Genomic DNA, 15661 nt, shown 5'->3' with positions numbered 1-15661 from the left:
GATGCTTTGAATATATCATATCTGATATAACCACTTATTTATGATATATATATTTTGTATTTTACAATATTTACTGTACAGTTTGTGTGATAGTGGTGTAATTACTCATGTTTTATGTATTTACACTGATGCTAAATCAATGTATGTTTTCATTCAGATGTTTAATTTATCTATAGTATTTAAAAAGCATAATTTCATGTGTCATATTGATTTGACCTGCTGATATTTTGAATAGATGTTGATGATATTTTGCGTTTATGTTATAGGGGGGAGAATGTCCACAAGCAGAAGTCCAAATGATCCTTCATGCACAGTTGATCTTGATGCTCAATATATAAGTGCCACACCGTACTACGCTCGTATTCACAGCAGGTATGCTTCTTCTCTGAACTAGCCTATAATGCTGACATGGCATTAAGTAAATATATACTACTACTCTTCTCTGAACTGTATCTGATCTGTTATAGTGTCGGCTTCATTTTATGCGTTTAAAAGTTTACAGTTTTTTCATTTTAATTACGTGAAAATAAATTTTTGGATCTTGTAGTGACTTAAAGCTTTTTTCGTGTATTTTTAGTTTTTTTGAAGAACTCTTAGCACAAGACATTTTAAAACCTCTCATTGCTCCTGTTGAAGGCATGATGTTAAAGGAAGAAGAAATTGTGAATTATGTGACACCCCATGGAGTCTCCTCCATCATTTACATTTAGTCATTTGGCAGACGCTTTTATCCAAAGCGACTTTCAATTGGGGAATACAAAAAGCGATTAATCTTGAAGAGGCAATCAGACAGAGGAAGTGCTCGTAACACCAAGTCTCCGTCATTGTTCAAATAAGTACAAGCTAGTAAGCGGAGAGAAAGATAGAGGAAAGAGTTTTTTTTTGTTTGTTTTTTGAGTTTAGGATGAAGTCAAGTACTGCCGAAAGAGATGAGTTTTCAGTTGTTGCTTGAATATTGCCAGGGATCCGGCGTTCCGGATAGGGATGGGAAGATTATTCCACCAGCCAGGAATGGTGAACGAGAATGTTCTGGAGAGTGATTTTGAGCCTCTCTGTGATGGTACCACAAGGCGTCGCTCACTAGCAGATCTCAGACTTCTGGAGGGGATGTAGGTTCGTAATAGTGAGTGGAAGTAGGAGGGTGCTGAGCCTGTGGTAGTTCTGTACGCAAGCATCAGTGTCTTGAACTGGATGCGAGCTGCCACTGGTAGCCAGTGCAAGGAGATGAAGAGAGGTGTAACATGCGCTCTTTTGGGCTCGTTGAAGATCAGTCGTGCCGCTGCATTCTGAATCATTTGTAGAGGTTTGATTGTGTTTGATGGCAGACCAACCAAAAGAGCATTGCAGTAGTCCAGTCTAGAAAGAACAAGGGCCTGGACAAGAAGTTGTGCAGCATGCTCTGTCAGAAAGGGCCTGATCTTTATGATGTTGTGTAGTGCAAACCTGCAGGATCGAGCAGTCTTTGCAATGTGCTCTTTGAAGGTCAGCTGGTCATCAAAGATTACACCAAGATTTCAGACCGAAGTTGATGGGGTAATCATTGATGAGCCTAACTGAATCGTGAAGTCATGCCGTAGAGTCGGAGTGGCAGGGAAGACCAGAAGTTCCGTCTTTGCCAGGTTGAGCTGTAGGTGATGTTCTTTCATCCACGCCGAGATGTCCGCCAGGCAGCCTGAGATCCGTGCAGCTACCATCATCAAACACTATCTCAGTCAGGTAAATCATTTGTGTTTAACTACTTCTGCTGATTTTTTTCTTCTCGTTTTGCTTCAAGTCATACTGATATTCACGACTATTCAAAATTTTGGGGTCACCAAGTTTTTTTTATTTTTATGAAATTAATACTTATTCAGCAAGGATGCATTAAATGACAGTATATTTAAATAGAAAACAGTTAATTTAAACTGTAAAAATATCTCCTGTATTTTTATTCAAATAAATGCAGCTTTGTGAGCATAATAGTCTTTTAAGCCATGCAAACCATCAAAAATGCCAGGCAATTTTTTATAATAAAATGTCTACATTTTATTTAAAACATGTATTAAAATAGCAAAAATAACATTCGCTGCAGCGTTTTCCATCAGAGAAATTTCACACAGAAATGCTTTTTATATATTTACACAATCCGAGAAGCAAGACGGATTTAATAACCGATTTTATCGCTGTTCATAAAGCAGCTGTTTTTCATCAGCTGTTTAATGATAGAAATGTGTTGCCAGAAAATTATTTTTGGGTCAGCAAGACCCGAGTCATCCAGCTGTTGTTCCTTCTACATGTTACCTTTCTAGCAATATGTCTGATTTCCTAGAGAGAGCGCAGAAGAATTTGGCCAGACCATGCAAGCTGATTTATGAACTCAGAGATCACGACTCTTAGTCAATAATCTTTAAAAACAGTTCAGGATGTTTTGATATTGTGCATGTGCTGGAACAAAGAACTAAAAGCAGCAGTCAGATGGAAGTGCTTTAATATATGCAGCAACACACAGTTATTTCAGCAATAAGATCAGCAAAACAGTAAGGGATTTACGTGAAAAGTGAATTATGTGTATTTGCACTCTATTTATCACCATTGACCTGATATTGGTATCATATACTGCTGTCAACATTGTTCTGTCACCTTTTGTGATAAACGATTTCTTAATTCACATAAGATGCAGGCCTATTTTCCATGTAACTCTGGGTTTCTTTTCACGATTGCTCTTGTATCTGTAGATGAGCGATCATGTAGAACTATTTGCATGTGCTACCAAATCTTCTCAAGGATACATAATCTGACCTTTCTTTTGTCTGACTTTCTTTGGAATTCTTTCTTTCCATGTTTTTCCTTTTTGTTTCCTTTTACTTGTTTTGCTATGTGCAACATTGCCAAATGTGCTCCTCCGCACTCAAGCAGGAGCAGACGTGCTCTACGACCGACACGTCACTCACATTCACTGGAAAGACACTGGATGGGAAGTGTGTCGCAAAGGGGGAACACCAGAGTGGTTTGACAGTGGTTTTAACCATGCCAGTACCCCAGATACTTCAGCTGCAAGGAGATGTGGGATCTTGTGAGTACATTACCACACTGTACTGTACATACACATATACTGTACACACACGTGTTGGCTTTAAATTTGAAATATGACTTTTGCTTTTGCTGTCTGCCATTGTTGCTGTTAAAAGGTATCCCCATGAAGTCACATTTTATTATTTTATATAATAAAGTATAATGGAGCTGAATTAACATTCCTAATAATGAAATTAAGAGTTTATTTGCAAAAACAGATAACTCTGTTTTTATTCATTTTCATAAATCATGTTTTTATTGTGCGTTATTGTGTTAGTTAGCTGTATTTTTTAGTTATTATTATTTAATCGAAACAACACCACTACAGTTTGATTGATATTAATTGGAATTCAGGATAAAAAAAACAAACATGATTTTTCAACATTTTTTAAAAATGGAGTTATCTGTTTTTGCAAATGAACTCTTCAAAAATTCCCTTTAATGCATTGTGGACAGATGTATTTTTAGTTATAGAAATCTGCCCCTTAGTATTTTTTACCTGCCTGAATCTCCTGGAATGAAAGAGAAAAGTAGAAGATACCTGTAATGCTTCACCATTTTTGTCAGCCATTTGAATTGGCTTTGTCTTTAATTAAAACACACACACAGACACACAACTTTTAGGGTCAAAGGTCATCTCCTATGGTGGTTTGGATGTGTCTTCATATCCTAAATGCCTAAAAATGTTTGAACCATCTGTCACGTTGACCTCACCATTGGTTTTCATGCAATTTGCCAAAAATCTGAAAATTTAAAATCTTTATTGTAGTTTGTAAAGCACTAAAATGTGAGATACATGAGAAGTTAATAATTTTATGACTCAATATTGAAGACACGTCTGAATTATCGAAGCAAAATTCACTGTTTCTTTATAGTTGATTTATAGATATTTTTGTTTGTTAGTTTGGATCTCAATTACTAGATTTTTGCAGCACCGAACATTTTACCTTCAAAAGGGTTTGAGAAGGGATTAGTTCTGTCTGTTTTTACACAAATCTTTATTGTTTTTTTATAGTGTTGATTCTTAGCAAATTCATGGAAACCAGTAGAGTCAAATCCAACACCAAAGTTGTGCACAGTTGTTTTAACATAACAGGTGGGTTGAACAATAGCCAGATTGCGTGTTCAATAATATCAGATCTGCTTTCAAATGCACACGTCAACCTCTCCTTTACATCCATTCAGACATTCCCTGGGCCGGTGGGCTTCAGAGACCCCATATTGTCATCTTAAACTGTTTTCCAGCTGCCTCACGGCTGCAGGTTAGCATCAGGGTCCAAATTGGTATTCTCAGTATGACGTGTTTGTTAAGTCCTTAAGTAGAAATATGGAAATGGAAGAGTCAGATCTGGGCCTTCTGGGTGTTGCAGCTTCTGAAAAACTGTGAGTAATGTAGGGTGTGAGGAGAAAGTCACAGGCTGAGAAAAAGCTGCATCGCAAATTAAGGGATGAATGAAAAATGGAATGAGACAGCTGAAAATGGTGGAGGAGTTACTAGCGAAAAAACTGTACTCTACATAGTTGTGGTGGCACGCACAGAGCAGCAGAAGTAGGGCAGAGGCAGATGGGTGTCTACGCCGTTGATACGCTATGAAACGGCTGCGCTAGAGCAGCTGAAAAATTAATCTGAAGTGGTCTGGATGGAGATGGAGGCCATGTGATTAATGTCACAGTGCAGTTGCACAGGACTCCACATAACCCAATACAAGAAGAGGGTCGGAACTGTAAGAGGGCCATAAGATGTGAAAAAAAATTTAAAGCTCACACACAAATTGTTGGCCAGTTTTCTTCTTAAATTCCCTTCAGAGTTGGAGGTGAGAATTTTTTCCATAGAGATTATGTTGATTTATTGTTTGGCAGGCTGAAGTCAATGTAGGCTCTCATTTAACTGCTTCTCTGAAAAATCATAGTTATTTTAAAGCCACTTCAACAAGACATGGCTTTTTGGACTCTTTTAAGTGTTATTCTGTTTTGTGTCATGACTGATTTTAGTGTGAGAAAACCCATGTGTTCAGAAAAACACTACTCCTGGGAAACATATTACAGCCATTTCTTGAAATTCCTAAAACCCTTCTGATCTTTCATTTTTAGTGTGTTTTTCATTTGTGACTTTTTTTTCTCTTCTGCGTACATCTTTGTTTTCCTAGAACATATTAGCATATTCGGTTGGAGATTTTGTAACTTTTATGACCTAGCTGAATCTGTATTCTTTTTTTTTGTATTCATAATTTTAAATAAAAGTAAAGAGTGTAAAGACCATCGACTCTACCGTGCGCCTCCACAGGGCTAGGACATGCCCGGTGGATAAAGGATATAAGCATCGCTTTTTATTTTTATTTTATTTATTTATGTTTTCCCTTTTTATGTTTACTATTGAAATGTTGTTGTATGCATTTGTCAATTTTATTTAATTTCTGTATTTTCTTAAATGGGTGTGTATAGATTATTTACAGAGTGTTAACTTGTAGTTTTAGTTACTTTTTCTTATTTGTAAGTCGCTTTGGATAAAAGCATCTGCTAAATGACTAAAAGTAAAAGTAAAAAAGTAAGTAAATGAGTCATCTAGCAGAGGTGTACTTTGTATATTTGGCTTCTTCATAATTTTAGATGTAGTTGGGACTGATTTATGACAAGAGCTGATTATCCAGGGAAAATTGTTTAAATATGTGTAATTACTACAACATTAGGCAGATCAAATATCATTCCAAATTTTGGCCCAAGTAAGATTTATTTAATTTAATTTATTTATTTAAAGAAGTTAAGTCTATTTTTTTATCTTTTTTTTTTTTTTTATCATGGTTTCCACAAAAGTAGCACAACAGGAATAAATTACCATTTAAAATGTATTAAACGAGAGAACAGTTTTTTTTATTGTAATAATATTTCACAATATTACTGTTTTACTGTATTTTTATCTAATAAATGCAGCTTTGGTGAGCATAAGAGACATCTTTGAAAAACATTTGTAAAAATCTTACCAACCCACAAACTTTTAAGCTATAGTAAAAAGACTAGAAAGGTTGAGAAAAATCTTTATTTTCTCGGAGATGATGGAACCAACCAACACATTAATAAAACGTGTTCATTTTGTCTTCATTGTCCTGTTTGCCATGATGTCACTGTGTTAGTGGTACTATTTGTAGTGACGGCTGCTGGACAGTTGGGGGCAGCAGGCAGGTATGAGCCACTGGCACTTGCAGAGATGCAATCTGGAAATAATTTTCACAGATTGGAGCTGCATGTGCAAAAAAAATGGATGCCTCACACTTCATCACAGCATGATTCCACAGAAGTGTCTATTGACCTCAATTTTTCTAATATGTGTGAAAATAATTATGAATGCAAAAGCAATTTGATTGGAATTGTTTTAATGCTGTTTTTAGAGGTTAAAAGAATGACATAAGGAACTCTAACACTAAATTAAGAGAATAAGTTTTGCTTTTATTTTTAATACTTGCATTGTTCACGCCAACATTTGGTTATCCTTACCTTCTTTGTCAGATAAGAACAAGAACAGTCTCAAAAAAAGAATCTGCGATTCCGCAGATAATAATGAAATGACATTTTAATGACTATATTTTTTAATGGCTATATTATATAAAATGACAATGGTTTTATTTTGTATCATAGACTTGCAAAAATATTTATTGCAGGTTATTATTATAAGTTGTATTTTTGATGAAGTAGATAATTCTTCAATGTAGCGGCATAGTGATTCACATGAAAATGATTCATTTTCCACATGAATTTTGTGTATTCTTTGCTTTTAGCAAGGTTTGTTAATGACTCTTTTAATTATTTATTTTACATACATTTTGACAGGATTTTCAGGGGTTGATCTTGAACAGTTCTTTATATGGCTGTTACATCCGCTCAGAGTTTGTGTGTGGTTATACAGTATTTGTAGAATAGCCATAGAAACCGATGAAATCCAGAACAGCCATATTTCTTTTAACCTGAATGCAGTGACAATCACGTCCTTCCATTCAACAGACGTTTGGTTTTCCCAGTGGCTTTCCATGTGCAGGGGAAATGAGGAGGAAATATGAGCGTGTATCATTTGCAAAAGATGAATTAACTCAATGCATGATGCTGGGTTGTGGGCTGTGGTGTGCCTGATGTGGATCGGAGCCCTCCCTGGACTTGACTCTGATTTGTTTCCTCTAATATATTACTGAACATTTCGGGTTAGCGGTTTGACTGGGGTTATGGAACATAAGTTTGGGCCAGAGGTGCTTTGCCAACTCTGATGCATTCAGTTGCTGCCAACTTCCTGACACATTCTGCTCTCTTTTTGGCCAGAAATTACCCTCCTTAATGTTTGGATGTTTTTGATCATATTCTGCAACACTTTCTTCCTTAATTTGTTCATTCTAGCTGTCTGCTGTCACTGACGTGCTCCCCCAGCTGCCAGAAATTAATATGAGAGAGTGGAATGCAGCTTTTGCAAGCGCTGGCACAGTCCCTTTGAATTGGAGTGACATGACATGTTTGAGTGCTCTCAGACCTCTGATTTCCTCCATAGTAACTCCACAATCACATTAGGGACCTTTTCTAGCTTAGGAAACATGCCACATGCATACACATGCATACACACACACCCTAACCCTGCACATGTACTTACACAAACTAAGGAGTGTGCATTTTTTAACATAAAACACTGGGTCTGGCTCTTCCTGCGCATCAGAGGATGTAATCTATGACAGGTGGTTGGGCCGGTTCTCCAGCGACGCAGTAAGAGGCTGAATAAGTACATTTCAAAATTAGAATCTGATCAGCATTCACTTCCACTTTGGCAGGCTTGTTTAAGCCTATGCAGAACCATTTCTGCTTTTGTGGTTAAAGACAGAGAAGACCCTAAAGAGGAAGTTGACTCAATGCCTGCAAAAACGGTTTAGATTGTCTGTTCTTTCTCCAGTGTTAAAAGCTGAGTAAATGCTTCCCAAACCGTGTTATTGTTCATTATATAGGTGCATCTCAATAAATTAGAATGTCGTGAAAAAGTTCATTTTTTCTTGTAAGTTATTTCAGAAAGTGAAACTTTCATATATTTTAGATTTATTGCATGTAAAGTAAAACATTTCAAAAAATTTTTATTTTAATTTTGATGATTAGAGCTTACAGCTCATGAAAATAAAAAATCAGTATCTCAAGATATTACAATATTTACATTTGATTTTCAATTAATGACCATCCCTACAGTATAAATTCTGGGTATCTCTTGTTCTTTGAAGCCACAATAATGGGGAAGACTGCTGACTTGGCAATGATCCAGAAGACAATCATTGATGCCCTCCACAAAGAGGGTAAGTTACAGAGGGTCATTACTGAAAGGGGTGGCAGTTTACAGAGCGCTGTATCAAAGCATATTAAATGCAAAGTTGACTGGAAGGAAGAATTTGGATAGGAAAAGGTGCACAAGCAACAGGGATGACTGCAAGCTTGAGAATACTGTCAAGCAAAGCCGATTCAAACACTTAGGAGAGCTTCACAAGGAGCAAACTAAAGCTGGAGTCAGTGCATCAAGAGTCGCTGGAGTCAGTGCATCAAGAGTCACCACGCTCAGACATCTTCAGGAAAAGAGCTACCAAGCCACTTCTGAACCAGAGACAACGTCAGAAGAATCTTACCTGGGCTGTGCAGAAAAAGAACTAGACTGTTGCTCAGTGGTCCAAAGTCCTCTTTTCAGATGAAAGTCAATTTTGCATTTAATTTGGAAATCAAGGTCCCAGAGTCTGGTGGAAGAGTGGAGAGGCACAGAATCCATGTTGCTTGAAGTCCAGTGTGAAGTTTCCACAGTCAGTGATGATTTGGGTTGCCATGTGATCTGCTGGTGTTGGTCCACTGTGTTTTCTGAAGTTCACAGTCAACGCAGCCATCTACCAGGAAATTTTAGAGCACTTCATGCTTCCTTCTGCTGACAAGCTTTATGGAGATGCTGATTTCATTTTCAGATTATAGAGAATCTGGGGGGTATTGTCAAGAGGAAGATGAGACACCAGACCCAACAATGCAGATGACCTGAAGGCCACTATCATAGCAACCTGGGCTTCCATACCACCTCAGCAGTGCCACAAACTGATCAATTCCTTGCCACGCTGAATTGAGGCAGTAATTAAAGCAAAAGGAGCCCCTGCCAAGTATTGAGTACATATACAGTAAATGAACATACTTTCCAGAAGGCCAACAATTCACTAAAAATGTTTTTTTTATTGGTCTTATGACGTATTCTAATTTGTTGAGATAGTGAATTGGTGGGTTTTTGTTAAATGTGAGCCTAAATCATCACAATTAAAAGAGCCAAAGACTTAAACTACTTCAGTCTGTGTGCACTGAATTTATTTAATACACGAGTTTGTAACATTTAAGGTTACAAAAGATTTCTGTTTTAAATAAATGGTGTTCTTTATAACTTTCTGTTCATTAAAGAATCTGGTCTGTTTCCACACAAAAAATATTAAGCACTGTTTTCACTTCTTTTCTGTTTTTATAAATGAAAATAATAAGAAACGTTTCACCAAATCGGCTAATTAGACTGACTTCTAAAGGATCATGTGACAGAAAACTGGAGTAATGGCTGCTGAAAATTTACCATCAAAGTAAAAAAATGACATTTTAAAACATTAAAGTAGAAAATATCACAATATTACTGTTTTTACTGTATTTCTCATCAAATAAATTGTTCAGTACAAGAGACTTGTTTCAAAAACACGATCAAATCTTAACTTTTGAACTATAGTAGTGTACCTCCATGTGCTCATTCTCTGCTGCGAAAGCAAAGCATATTTCTTTTTAGACATTTTTATTTTATTGATTGATCGATCAGTTGATTGTTATATATTGTCGTCACGATTCCAAGCACACTACCTCCAAAGTTGAAGTTCCCCTTCCAAGTGCCGAATGACCACTTTTAACCTCGTTAAATGAGATTAAAGCTGTGAATCATAACTCCTCATTCACTCAATGACAGTTTATGGGCCACTTCTAAATGCATTTATGCAAACTGCATCTTGATAGTTAAGGATGACAAAGGCAATATTGATGTCTGCATATAGGAGTCATTGACTCAATTGCCCGTTCTGTTACTCTCAATGAGTGATGGTGTGCCCACACCCTTTCCTATTGTGTGCTTTTACTTCCTGTCTGGCCCATGTGCAGGTTTGTCAGAGTGCACCGAACTTAGCAAGCCTTTGTGCTTATAAGTGATTACGTCATTGTGCTGAAATAGGGCATTTTTGCAGCTAGCCTCTGTGTGGCGGGCAGTTACACTCGTGCATATCTTTTCCACGGCCCAGATCCCCTGACAGCCTTGAAACTCTGCTGATGTTGAGAAACATGATTCTTCATTTCTAATGAAATTAAAGCTCTATTTTTGGCAGTCTCTCCCTCTCTCTCGTGTGGTAATCAGTCTCCCTGGCTGCGTTATTTGATTTGGTGTCTGGCTGTGCGAGATAGGTAGCATGCTGATTATTTCCCTTTTTTACAGTTGCCTTTAAAGAGCGGTTGTTAATCAGCAGATATTATAAAAGGCATGACAGGATGCGTCGTTAAACTTAAACTGGTGCTTCTTTTGTTCCCCGCCACCAAACATAAATATCCAAGCTTTTCATTTGGCTAGCAATTACCTTGATCTCCTCCCATGCTCAGAATACAATAAATGTGTCAAGTTACATCATCCTCCTCTTGGTTAGAGATTCTCTTTTTGTCTCTCATCGAGTGGCTGTCTGGGTCTGCTGCTTTCAAATCTGGAGTGATGTAATCCCTTGTTCTGACTCCTGACAGAAAGGCACGCTTATTTCCCCTGCACTGTCTGGGTGTTGTGCGCTAAATGGATACTTAGTCCTCCTCTCTCCACGGCTCTCTCAAAGGCACTCAGGAGACCAAACAATAGAGGGATAGCGGTTTTAGTTTTTTTCTCGTCACTCCGTCTCTCTTTATAATTGGGTCGCTTAACCCCATCAAAGTAGCACTTGGTTTGTTGTTGACAGTTGCGGTGTGGTGCCTTTGTTTTGTGAGTCACCTTTTGACGTATTTCTGATTTGCATGACTGATTTGACAGATCATGTCCATTTTGAATGAAAATAATGGTGGGTAGTGCTAAGAAAAATGTATTTACCATTGGTGATTAGCAGTTAATTTAGATTAATACGAGTTAGAATAGGAGTGCCACTTAAAAATAAAACAAAGAAATCATTTATCAGTGTATCAGTTTTTAAGTAAATGACATCAATTGACATATTTAAAACATTTCTTTCATATTTAAAGTAATTATAATTGTAAAAAGTAATTGTTAAATAGTTACTTAATTGTTAAATAGTTACTCTAGTAAATACTGCATCTGTGTATGTAAAATATATTTTAAAATATATATTTTAATAGATTTTTCTTTATGTGTTTACTTTTATGTTAATGTGGTGGACATGTGTGAGAAGTGCATGTCTTGAAATTCAGTCATAAGTTCATTGGTCCTTTTTTTGTTAAAATGATTAAAAAAACTGGCCAATGCAAACTAATTTTTTTTTACTCTTATTAAGGAATTAACATTGTAAACGTGAATTTATATGAATGTTTCTACATCTCTATATATTTGTGAAATTGAAAAGGGATTTATAGTTTGTTTTTGTTTTTTTGTTTTTTTTTACATTTTACTACACTTAAACATTAAAGGCTTAGTTTACCAAAAGTGCAAATTCTGTCATCATTTACAAATTCTCTGTGTGTGTGTGTGTGTGTGTGTGTGCATGTTTATGTGGTTTATGAGGACACAAATTTGTATAATGACATGGGTATGACAGAGGTATTACAATATGAAGGTGGTTTATGAGGACACTGCCTATGTCCCCGTAATTCAAAAGGCTTAAAAAACATACTAAATGCTGTTTTTTTGAAAATCTAAAAACGCACAAAGTCTCCTGTGAGGGCTAAGTTTAGGTGTAGGGTTGGTGTAGGGCAATAGCACACACAGTTTGTTCAGTATAAAAACCATTACGCCTATGGAGAGTCCCCATAAACCACAAAAACCAATGTGTGTGTGTGTGTGTGTGTGTGTGTGAGAGAGAGGTAAAGTAGGTCATATAGGTTTGGAATGACATTTGCATTCAGAGTTAGCATTTTTGAGTAAACTGTTCCTTTATTTAAGTAAATCATTTTAAAGATGACATGAAACAGAAGTTGTTATTGTATTTTCTTTATTTATTTTGACATATATTCGAATGAAACTGCTTCTCAAACAAGAAAAAATATAGGGTGGGATTTAATTTGGTCCATCGGAAATTGATTGGATCTTTGGATCATTGCATTTAGCAATTGCTATTTGCTATCTTAAGTGAGTGACAGGTTGAGACACACATCATCATAGAAGAGAAGAGATGTCGTTGCAAGAGGGAGAGGAAGTTATTTTGATTAAAGATTAGGAGGGCACATGATAAAACATTAATAATGTGCACAGATCAATCTCGATGTCTTGATAATGTGCACAGATCAATCAGTGTTTCTTGATTAATAAACACTGCAGTAATCCATAAGAAAATAAGAAATTTGATTTCATGGTGACTCTTTATGTTATTATATTTTTATATTAATTTTATATTAATTATTGATTTATTTACCTTTTTTAATTAATAAACTGATTTTTTTTTTCCAATTGAAACTCCAACTGTAGAGAACAAAACTTGTTTAAGGATGTCAATAATAACATACTTCACACACATTTGTTGCAGAAACATTTTTTTTGCATGCGTTTCAATGTATTTTCATACAAACCTCATTCAGGAAACTCTGCATAAAAAGAGGAAGATGTAAGGTGCTCAAAGCTAAAATTAGAGTCACACCAAGAAAAGAAGATACCATAGTCAAGCATGTGAGAAATTGAGCCCAAACCTCAGAGTTGTGAGTGTAAAATCCTCCGCTGCCTGAAGAGGCTCACTGTGACTTCAGAGGCTTGAGATAATCTCACCCCTGGTGTGCCAAGAGTGAATGCCATTTTTGGGTAGTGCCATGATCTGTTTTTGGATTAGAACAGAAGATGAATGAGCAGTGAATTGCTCTCTAAATTAAGAGGAATTTGTGATGCAGAGAAAGAGCTTCTTTTGACAAGGCCGGGAAAGGCTCTGGCTAAGTCGTGCTCCTAATAGCAGTTCCCTTGCCAAGTCATCTTAAAACTGAAATGATCTTTTATGATTAATGGCGGCTCTTGCACATTTGCATGTCAGTTCTCTGCTTCGTCTGTTTCATCATGCACTCCCGGTTTAACTTCAGCTATACTGCACAAAAAAGAACTGTCTTCCCTTATAAAATAGAGCCTGTTCTGTGAGATACTAAAGAGTTATTGTTTTCCGTTTAAATAAAGGAAGAATGTGTGTTTTACACTGATTAGTCATACATTTGAGGAAGCTCATAGTACAACATTCTTATAATGTTTTTGTAAAAACTGTTTGTACACTCTTCTCTTAGACCCACCTTAAAATGTTACTTGCTGACCAATACTGCCTTAGCAACTGTTGTCAACTGCCCTTTGTCAAACAGCCTTTTGTTATTTTTAAAGAAGGCTCAGATCTGTTATAGACTGTACCTTTGTTTTAGCAACCCAGGCTCATTGGAAAAACATGCCACTCACTACAGTTTTTGCAAAATTATTTTTTTTTATATTTAATTCATGGCAGTAAAACGGCAACAACTTTTACTCCTTTTTACACAAGTTATGATTATAGGGAAGCTTATTGATTTAATGACACACTACCATATTGCATGATTTGTAAATTAATACGTTTTGATGAATGCATCACATAACCAGCTCCAAATGTAATTGCGCTTTTGATATAAACTTGATGTAAACTTGCTCTGTAGCTCACTTGGTACAGCATTGCACTTGCAATTTGAAGAGCTCTGGTATGAGTCTAGTGAAATGTGAGTCATGATAAAAATAAAAAAAACACTGTTGGTAAGGTTTTGGTGATATGTTATTTACAAACCCGATTATAGAGCACTTTTCACATTTTCGAACTGACTCAATATGTACAAGCAACTTTTCATAAAAGTTGCCATATTCACATTAATTTGTTTCTGATAAAACTGAACACACATTTAGTGCCACTTCCCTGACATTTCACTTTGAAAGGGTCATAAAACATACAAGAAGCAACGTAATGTAATTTTGTAGTCATGTCACCACAGGCACGTTTTTCCAATGAGCCTGGAAAGGATTTTAGATAGTTTCAAAAATGTTGTATTACATCCAGAAAGCTGAGTTGTAGCACTCCTGAAGTAATTTACTATAATTTAGATAACCAAATTGATTGCATTGCCACACTAAAGCAGCTTTTATTTGCTCTCTGAATGAGTCTGGGATTAGAAATGGGATGTATTGATTTCCTATACCACATCACTGAAGGTCCACTGTAGCGCCAGACACACTATACACATTTATGATGAAAGCTCTTAGCATCGTCCATTAGATAAAAACAGACTTTTACGCTGTAACATGGATTTCAGCTCGCCATGTTGGGACAAAATATTCTGTAAAAGAAACATGCCACCTTTGACCTACTGCATATAACCTGTGGCTTGACGTCAACACCGAAGCCCTCAGGTAGCTGCCCTAAATGTCTCTGTTTGGTCCCAAATTACATTTGAGCTATCTATGAAACAAACCGCTCGGACATGCTGGCAATCGCATTGTTTATCTAGCAGATATTTCAGCTGACATCAGAGCGGTTTCGTCTTCATTTACCTGGCTACACAAAAGTGTCCATTATTGCCCTGTTTGCAGGGAAACCGAAAAAAAGTCCCTCCAGGAAAAAAACATTCATAAACATTCCTGAAAACCTGTGCTGCTTTAAAGTGGCCTGCATCTGTGGAGGCACATCCGTCTCTCTAGCGGCCAGGGCTCAAAGTCCGGATATAAAGAGCTGAGAAGTTTTCATTTATAGCATCGGCCAAAGCCTGCGATTTATGGATGATCTGTAGTTGGCCAACAGAATCCTCAGTGTTCTGGGCCAGTGCTGTAGCAGAAAACCTGGATATGTGCTATAGTGAGGGCCATTATCTCTAATGTGTCTATAAGCTTCTTTAATACATGGAGAACATTCTCCGGAACATCTTGTTGTAGATGAATTACAGCACACATTTAGGTTTTTTACACATTTAATCACATTTGGCAGACAAATGAAAAGACTGAGCATGTGTTAAAGACTTCAAAACCAAAAGTGCCATCATCTGAAGTTGGTTTGCTTTTCAGGCTAAGACTTGAAGGGCGAAACCTCATCCACAGGATCAGCATTTAAGTAAATCCAGCCTAAATGGAGGCCTTTTTATAAGTCACCTTTAATGAAATCACATCGCAAATAAGAGTGGTGATTTATCACTGTTTGTATGCTAAATGTTTTCAGACAACTTGGAGGCATCTGTAATGCTGCTGGCCTTCACTTTAATTGTATACATGAAGTAAAGTGCTTTCGCATCCAGGTGGTTTGGCAGCGCTAGCTTCAGCTTGCCTTGGCACCAAGAGTACATATCTCATCGGCTTTATTTTTTCAAGTGGCTCGAATATAACATGGCTCTCGTGAGCAGTTAGAAAAGCAATTCAGGCATCTTCCCACCCAACGTGCTGTAC

The 15661-nt window shown here is 36.7% G+C and overlaps 1 protein-coding gene across 5 annotated transcripts in view; it reads left to right on the top strand.

The window, feature by feature from the left end:
* The first annotated feature begins 267 nt into the window (after positions 1–267).
* LOC306851914 (renalase-like) overlaps positions 268–15661 on the top strand; it is a 65899-nt gene continuing 50505 nt past the window's right edge. Inside the window, exons 1-3 of one of the 5 annotated variants that reach the window (XM_079388420.1) lie at positions 268–372; positions 1578–1716; positions 2893–3052. In XM_079388420.1, the coding sequence (XP_079244546.1) occupies positions 1657–1716; positions 2893–3052 (220 nt within the window). In that variant the 5' untranslated portion in view covers positions 268–372; positions 1578–1656. Of the gene's footprint in view, positions 373–962; positions 1717–2729; positions 3053–15661 lie in introns of those variants that run through there. The other 4 variants (XM_079388421.1, XM_079388419.1, XM_079388422.1 and 1 more) reach the window with 4 other exon arrangements.

This window comes from Barbus barbus, assembly GCF_936440315.1.
Source record: "Barbus barbus genome assembly, chromosome: 32".
Taxonomy (NCBI): Eukaryota; Metazoa; Chordata; class Actinopteri; order Cypriniformes; family Cyprinidae; genus Barbus; species Barbus barbus.
Note: the sequence above shows the minus strand (reverse complement) of the source record. Positions and strands in the feature narration are given on the sequence as shown.